The following is an 8,533-nucleotide window of genomic DNA, read 5'->3' as shown; positions in this document are numbered from 1 at the left end:
TAAACTAATACTAGATCAGGGCGAGCTGCCAGCCAGACTGGTTGGGTCCTTTTGTGTGGCTGACACCCTATTCCCTATACAGGTCACACAAGCATGAAGGATGACATCACTCTCCAGCCCAGTCGCCAAGCAAGTTCTCATTGGTGTGAACTCAAATGCATTACAGTACACTTGCCAACAGATTTGCCAATACAGTAACTTACTTTGAGCAACTAAGAGCATGTTCAAATGTGACTGACTTTTTTCCCCTTGCCTTATGTATTATTTAAATCTGTGGATCTATACAGTTGTACAGGCCAATGTACATACTCAAACACACGGAGTTGTTTGTTCTTGAGGACAAAGCCTTGTTTGAATGACCCACGTCAATCAGATTATCTATTCTCTATGTACACAAGTGTCAGTCAGTTTCATACAGTCGATCTCTCTCAACTGTGGCCATTTAAGGGTAATCGCCAAAGTGGTGGGGTTCAATCTATCAATCTGCCAGCAGTCTCCTACGTTCTCAAACCAACACCAACTTTAGGACTAACTTTGCTTAACTTCAAGTTTGACAAAGGATGAAGAAACCGTGTTCCAGAACAGAACCTTACAAATTCACTAAATAACAACGGCTTGGGCATGTTTTGCTTACACGTCCCTAAATGTCAAAAAAGCACTTTGGGTTGAATACACCAGAGACTCCTACTACAGTATTCTAATGATAGACTAAGAAATACGTAGAGAGAGGTCTTGAAGTAGGCCCGGAAAGTAGGACCTAAGCTACCTGCCAATCACTACCCCGAAACCAGAGCTCGTATCATCACTTATTCACAGCCGGTGACTCACGAGCACAACGGAAACACACCAAACTGACTTCACAGTTCACACAACCTTTTTTTCTGTTCCAACTCTCATAAACACCCATATTTCACTTCCTCTTTCGTGACATTTCAAATAGTTTAGGCAAGTACATGCTCATTGATAATGTGAAATGTTATAGGCTTCATATTGAAAAAGCTCCACTTCCATGTTGATCTGATACATATTTTTTTATTATTTCATCAGCATAGCAAATGGAACAAAAATAATAAAACAAAGCATTTTCATATCTATAACTTATGAACAGAACGTGTAATCTTGTCTGACTGCATGACGAGCTGTACAACTGATGTAAATTGATTTGAGCGGGAAGCCCCATTTACTGGAGAGCAGAGCACCATGGAAGTGGTGGTGGGTTGAAAAGTAAACACTTGCTTACTGGGGCCCAAGAGTCAGTCAGAAAGAGTCAAGTGTGCACTTTTAGTCAAGGGGCCCTATGGTATTGTGTTTCCCCACCCCCTCGTGGAAGGGGTAGTCCCCCCCCCCCCCCCCCCACCCCCTCGTGGAAGGGGTAGTCCCCCCCCACCCCACCCCACCCCCTCGTGGAAGGGGTAGTCCCCCCCCACCCCACCCCCTCGTGGAAGGGGTAGTCCCCCCCCACCCCCACCCTCTCGTGGAAAGTGAAGTCCCCCCCCCCCCCACCACACCCTCTCGTGGAAAGTGTAGTCCCACCCCCACCACACCCTCTCGTGGAAAGTGTAGCCCCCCTCCCACCCCACCCTCTCGTGGAAAGGGTAGTCCCCTCCCCCCCACCCCTAGTGAAGACTTAGCTATGAGGGTGCTTTCCCCCATGCTGTCAGTCTTTCTGTTGGTGCACCTGTAACTCAGGGCTTCCCAAAAGGCAGCCGGAACTACAAATACTCAACTGGAAATGGAAGCTCTTGGAAGATTAGAGGCAAAAAGAGATCAGTGGTAACAGATTCTGACCCAAAACAGAACAAAAATACAATGATATCCATCCATGTCGCAGTGTCCATAGTGTCTTTTCAGAAAACCTCCCTAGCAGACATGGATGGAATCACTGTTTAAGGAATTAAGTATGAACACATTTTTCTCAATCATCTCAACAATTTTGTACAATCAATCAAAAGTGAAAATAGTACTTCTTCATGAGGTCCTTACATGTCCGTAATACACATGCTTAACTCTTTAAAAACCATGGTGGCAGTTTGGAACCATGAGAACTGATATGCTGATTCTGCCCCTTGGTTTCCGGCACAGATATGAGCGGGTAACGTCCTCACAGGGGCATTGGCCTTTCCCATCCTTTGGGTTGATGTTGGGTCATGAGAATACTGTATGAATACAGACAACCTTCTATTCAGTTATGTATCTATAACTGAGGGACAAAAAATAGCACGCCCTAACCCTGAACCCTGCCACCCCAGAAATAAATCCTACAAGAGAAAAAAAAAAGTAATCTGCATCTTTCAGAGCTTCTGAAAATAATATTTTGCGAAGTATTGAGTGATTAGAGAGTGAGTAAAGTATACTACAGAGTCAAAGCGAACCAAAAAAATTAAAGAAAAGCCAGCCAAAAATATTTGTTTTTTTGTTTATAAAAAAACATGGGTTATAGGGGCATCATTCACCATTATCAAATGAAAAAAAAGGGAGTATTATAATGAAACTTCTCTTTTATAAAGGCCTACTCATCTGAGAAGTCTTGTTATTCATTAATTGCCTCAGCGTGTAATTATTTCCATCGGTTGTTCATTTCACTTATTTTTTGCTTTTTTGCTTGTTATTGTAACTAAACAGTCCAGGCTGAGCATAGAAGTGATGAACATTAAGATTTGTAATTTGAGGTGAGCCAGGTGAGACCCTCGTATAGTCCATCACCGGTGGAAGCACACGAGGGCTGAACGTACCAATTCCTATCTCTGATACGGGTCAGACCCAGCTTCTCCTGGATCTCGTGGGGCTTCATGGCGTCGGGCAGGTCCTGCTTATTGGCGAAGATCAGGATGATGGCGTCCCGCATCTCCCGGTCGTTGATGATCCGGTGGAGCTCCTGGCGGGCCTCGTCTATCCGGTCCCTATCGGCACAGTCCACCACGAAGATGAGGCCCTGGGTGCCGGTGTAGTAGTGCCTCCACAGAGGCCGGATCTTGTCCTGGCCCCCGACGTCCCACACGTTGAACTTCACGTTCTTGTAGGTGACCGTCTCGACGTTGAAGCCGACTGTTGGGATGGTGGTGACGGACTGGCCCAGCTTCAGTTTGTAGAGGATGGTGGTCTTGCCAGCAGCATCAAGTCCAAGCATCAATATCCTCATCTCCTTGTTGCCAAAGATCTTCGAGAGCATTTTCCCCATCTTGTAGGCTGTGCATAAATATCACTTCCTTGGGGGGAAAAAAAGTTAATTACTTCCCTATGATTTCAAGAGAGCAGAAATTGTTCTTCAAAATAAAAGCTTAACAGGTTTTTGTTTCTAATGCTGCAGCAGGTTTCCTGACAGCAGACATCCACGTGACAGTCTATCAGTGGTGGGTTGACACAAGTATAAATTAAGGTAGCAGTTACAAAAGTTTGTTCCAGATAACGTTACACTTATGTCTAGAACGGCGGTCAATCAATGGAAAATGATCCACTGAAAGATACAAATATCCCGTTACACTAACAGCTGTCAGAAAATAGCTGGGTGCTAGCCTAGAAGAGAGGATTCAAAGGGAAATTTAAGTGCTTGAGAATTGGGCGTCTCAGTGCACGGGAGAGGGTGGGGAAATATTTTCATAATCGTACAACACTCCGATTCAAACACTGTCTCTTTGATTAAAACGATTAGTGTACCGTCATCTTTAAATCCCCATTTCAGTTCCCGGTGCGTAGGCCTACCTTGGTGTTTTTAATAATGTAGAGAGAGATACAAAAAATATAGCCTAATAGTTGCGTTTAAGAAATTAGGCCCTCTCAAAAGCCCGTGGTAATTCCGACTTCCTCCTTGTCTGCCGGCTGTCAACTTGCCCTTATTCCAATCGGTGGATTCAAATGAACGATTCTATTCGGTAGTTCATTGCAACAGAGACAAATAAGATCACTCCCGGTCGTATCTTCGCCGGGACATCCAGGTCTAGAATGCTCAAAATGTCATTGATTCATCCGACTTTCAGCTCTTCCTCTCTCTTCTCTCTCTCTCTCCCTGTAACACAGGAGCGGTTCAGAAAAGGGAGGGGTGTCAGACAGACAGAGCACAACTTTAATCGGCTACCGTTCTGTCCAAAGCGCACTGTTCTAGGCTGAAAATAGCGCGTAATATAAATCAAAAGAGTCACGTTGAAAAATGTGATAGGTACCTGCAACTGCGGCAACCCCCCGTTCCCCAGGTTGATTATCCCCGCTCTTGCCTCTCTCCCTCTTTCTACAGTCGTTCAGTCACAGCGGTGGCGGTGCTGTGTTACCGGAAAAGGTGCGGACCCAGATCACCCGCCACTTCCTCTCGATTGCTCATGCACAAACGCACTACGCCATTTGGCATGCGCACACGGAGAGACTCAACAGCAAACCGATCGTATGACAGTTGAAATGGACGCCATTTGGGCTCTGTGTCGCTCTGCGTTTTGTCTGTCTCGAAACTAAAGAAAAATGCTGTAGTTGCTTTGGTATTATTTAGGAATATCTCGTGCGTATTGATAGAAAACAGCACGGTTTAATTTTGTCTTGTGATTTTCTGGGTCTGTGTTTTACACGTCTAGAAACTTATCTCCCAATTGCTTACGTCATTTTGCTTGTCGGCTCATTATGACGTCGTGATTGTTCATTAGATGTAATGTGAGAATTTGCAATGCCCAAATTGAGAGAATGCCGGTAAATGACGTCAAATGTCCATCTATAAACTTGCTTTTTAAATGCTGTATTTGAGCCCTTCTTTTTGCAACAGCAATGGCATCAACAATAAACACAATAGTATGCCATATATTGAATTCACGGGCGGCTGGTGGCACCTTAATTGGGGAGGACAGGCTCCTAGTAATGGCAGGAATGGAATCAATGGAATGGTATCAAGCGCATTAAACGCATAGTTCCATGTATTTCATACCATTCCATTCACTCCATTCCAGCCATTATTATTAGCTGTCCTCCCAACACCAGCTTCCTGTGAATTTGAATTAGCTTAACATTACAGTACAAACAGACGAAACTTGTGGATATGAGATACATTTAGTATTGGGTTCATAAAGCCTTTAGATTTTTTTAGAAATCATTATCAGAATCAGAATCACCTTTATTCGCCAAGTACATTTACACATACTCAGAATTGTACTTAGTGATATGGTGCTGCTAGTAATAGACTTAGAGACAGAACACAGACAGCAGAGTTTAAACAAAGTTTACATACACTACCGTTCACTTAGAAATATCCTTGTTTTCGAAAGAAAAGCAATTTTTTTTTGTCCATTAAAATTACATAAAATTGATCAGAAATACAGTGTAGACATTGTTAATGTTGTAAATGGCTATTGTAGCTGGAAACGGCAGATTTTTAATGGAATATCTACATAGGCGTACAGAGGCCCATTTTCAGCAACCATCAGTCCTGTGTTCCAATGGCACGTTGTGTTTGCTAATCCAAGTTTATCATTTTAAAAGGCTAATTGATCATTAGAAAACCCTTTTGCAATTATGTTAGCACAGCTGAAAACTGTTGTGCTGATTAAAGAAGAAATAAAACGGGCCTTCTTGAGACTAGTTGAGTATCTGGAGCATCAGAAACAGACGCCTCACAGGTCCTCAACTGGCAGCTTCATTAAATAGTACCCACAAAACACCAGTCTCAACGTCAACAGTGAAGAGGCGACTCCGGGATGCTGACCTAGGCAGAGTTGCAAAGAGAAAGTCCAGTGTCTGTGTTCTTTTGCCCATCTTAATATTTTCTTTTTATTGGCCAGTCTGAGATATGGCTTTTTCTTTGCAACTCCGTCTAGAAGGGCAGCATCCCGGAGTCGCCTCTTCACTGTTGACGTTGAGACTGGTGTTTTGCGGGTACTATTTAATGAAGCTGTCAGTTGAGGACCTGTGAGGCGTCTGTTTCTGATGCTCCAGATACTCAACTAGTCTCAAGAAGGCCAGTTTTATTTCTTCTTTAATCAGCACAACAGTTTTCAGCTGTGCTAACATAATTGCAAAAGGGTTTTCTAATGATCAATTAGCCTTTTAAAATGATAAACTTGGATTAGCAAACACAACGTGCCATTGGAACACAGGACTGATGGTTGCTGATAATGGGCATCTGTACGCCTATGTAGATATTCCATTAAAAATCAGCCATTTCCAGCTACAATAGCCATTTACAACATTAACAATGTCTCCACTGTATTTCTGATCAATTTAATGTAATTTTAATGGACAAAAAAAATTTGCTTTTCTTGCGAAAACAAGGACATTTCTAAGTGACCCCAAACTTTTGAACGGTAGTGTATATTATATATAACTAGGTAGAGTGAGCAAATATACAAATATACAGTGGGTATACGGTTGATATGCAGTGGATGTACAAATGTACAGTATCAGTATGAATCAGTGGAGGCTGCCACCAACCTCCTGTGGTATGAATATATCTAAATGCAGAGAGATTAACAGAGTGCAATTGCAGTATAGTGCAGTTATTTTGTGTACAGTTCAGAGATGGCTTGATGCGGTGTGCAGCATAGAGTGCAGAGTCCTTTAGTCTCTATGGGTCAAATAGTCGGTTGGTGAGGGCAACAACCCAGGGGAAGAAACTTTTCAGGTGGCGGGAGGTTTTGGTCATGAGTGACCTGAACCGCATGCCAGAGGTGAATTTTTGGAGGAGGGGGTGACTGGTGTGGGATGGGTCAGCAGTGATCTTTCCTGCTCGCTTCCTTGTCCTGGAGTCGTGCAGGACCTCGATGTAGGGAAGGTGGCAGCCAATGACCCTCTCTACAGCTAAAGTCCACAAACAATATCCTTGCATATGTCTTTGGGTTATCGAGTTGTTTGAAGATGTAGTGTAGGCCAATGTTGACAGTGTCGTCCACAGACCTGTGGAGCTTACAGTTTTTCTCGATTGCTAAGACTTTTCTTGAAAGCTGCTCTCCTTTTCTCTTAACTGTGAACACAAAACCCAATTTTCAAGCTACATTCACAAAACCTCAGACTCTTCTTGCAAAACCAAACTTTCACCTCAAAACAGTTCAATCTGTGCTCAAAACTGAACTATGTTGTCAAATCGTGCCCCGAGTCAATCAAAATAAAAAACACTACTGAACAGTCACTAAACACTATGTAGAAAAATAGAAAACACAATGCTCAGGACATGAAGCTGGAGAAATAAATGTTTATTGTTCACTGTAGCCTAAATGCATGTTGCAAAACAAAAAAAACCTGTGCATTTAGCACTTGTACAAACAAACAGAAATCTTATGCGTTTGCCACTTGTGTACAGTAAGCCCATGTAAAAATAAAGTACAAAAATATACAAATAAGTGCATTACTCAGCCACAGCATCATGTCTCCGTACTGGGTCAGGCCACAGGACTTCATCCACATCACAGGCCACATTTTGTCTGGCCAGGCAACGGGGGAAAAAACCCCTGGCATGCCGTATCCAGGCTTGGCATGCCTCCACACCTATGTCACCACAGGCAAGTCCCATGGCTTGCAGGAGATTTACCCTGGTGTAAGGTTGGCGTTCATATAACTTCCACCGCCATGAGGAGAATAATTCCTCAATGGGGTTTAGGAAAGGGGAGTACGGTGGAAGGCAAAGATTGATAAAACCTTGGTTCATATTGTACCACTCTCTAACCTGGAGGGCTCTGTGAAAACTCACATTGTCCCAAACAACAACATAGATGGGATGCTCATCCTGCTGCCCTAACAAAGCATCTCGCATGTGATTGAGGAAAATGAGGAGCTGGTGAGTGTTGTAGGGCCCCAGGTTGGCATGATGGTGGACAACCCCATGATTGCTGATGGCAGCACATAATGTGACATTGCCACCACGCTGCCCAGGAACACCAACAATGGCCCGATGGCCAATCACATTACGGCCTCTCCTTCTCCTTTTGGTGAGATTAAACCCAGCTTCATCCATGTAGATGTATTGATGGGGTCTTTCCATTGCATCCAGTTGAAAAACCCTCTGTAGAAATAGATATAGTTTTGTAAGTGATACGGAAAAAGTGATTTAGGCCACTACAGTAAATCACTACTTAGAGTAATCAACATTGAATGTGTCTGGATATATGCCAACCTGTACATACTGTAATCTTTGCTCTTTGACTCTGTCTGAGTTGCGATCAAAGGGCACTCTGTATAGCTGTTTCATGCGCAGTCTGTTGCACTTGAGGACACGATCAACAGTAGAGAGGCTGACACTGTTGATACCCTCAAAATTTAAATGGTCCTCAATGATCTTCTGCTGAATTTCGCTCAGTTTAATGGCATTGTTCTCACGGACCATATCAACAATTAGGGTCTCTTGGTGTGGGGAGAACATACCTGTCCTCCCACCCCCATGTGGCAGTCTTTCAATTCTACAAAAAGAGAACATGGAGTTACAAAAAATATACATGGAATACTAGGCCTACAAACAGTTAGACCAACCCTCCCTTACAATACTACAGTACATTGGTACAGTGATGTACTGAAATATATTTACTTACAGTATACTGTGGTACAGTATATAGTATGTCATACAGTAATTGCTGTC

At 43.3% G+C, this 8,533-nt stretch overlaps 1 protein-coding gene across 4 annotated transcripts; it reads right to left on the bottom strand.

The window, feature by feature from the left end:
- Window positions 1-2,402: 2,402 nt before the first annotated feature.
- Window positions 2,403-4,334, bottom strand: LOC311106936 (ADP-ribosylation factor 6-like). Of its 4 annotated transcripts, none has more exons than XM_084149336.1 (3): window positions 4,158-4,334; window positions 3,700-4,003; window positions 2,403-3,202 (listed from the first exon to the last, which is right to left on the bottom strand). In XM_084149336.1, the coding sequence occupies exon 3, from the start codon at window positions 3,176-3,178 to the stop codon at window positions 2,651-2,653; it is 528 nt and encodes a 175-aa protein (XP_084005462.1). In that variant the 5' UTR covers window positions 3,179-3,202; window positions 3,700-4,003; window positions 4,158-4,334; the 3' UTR covers window positions 2,403-2,650. The 4 variants fall into 4 exon arrangements, with proteins under 4 accessions (XP_084005462.1, XP_084005461.1, XP_084005463.1 ...); XM_084149335.1 differs by having other exon boundaries at window positions 2,403-3,206; window positions 4,158-4,327; XM_084149337.1 differs by lacking the exon at window positions 3,700-4,003 and having other exon boundaries at window positions 2,403-3,206; window positions 4,158-4,329.
- Between the last annotated feature and the right edge of the window lie 4,199 nt (window positions 4,335-8,533).

The sequence above is a fragment of the Coregonus lavaretus genome (assembly GCF_964263955.1).
Source record: "Coregonus lavaretus genome assembly, chromosome: 31".
Lineage (NCBI taxonomy): Eukaryota > Metazoa > Chordata > Actinopteri > Salmoniformes > Salmonidae > Coregonus > Coregonus lavaretus.
This window is presented reverse-complemented; position numbering and strand designations above follow the sequence as displayed.

Coding starts and splice junctions, on each gene's coding strand:
- LOC311106936 (XM_084149336.1), bottom strand. CDS start 3,178: ATGGGGAAAATGCTCTCGAAGATCTTTGGCAACAAGGAGATGAGGATA.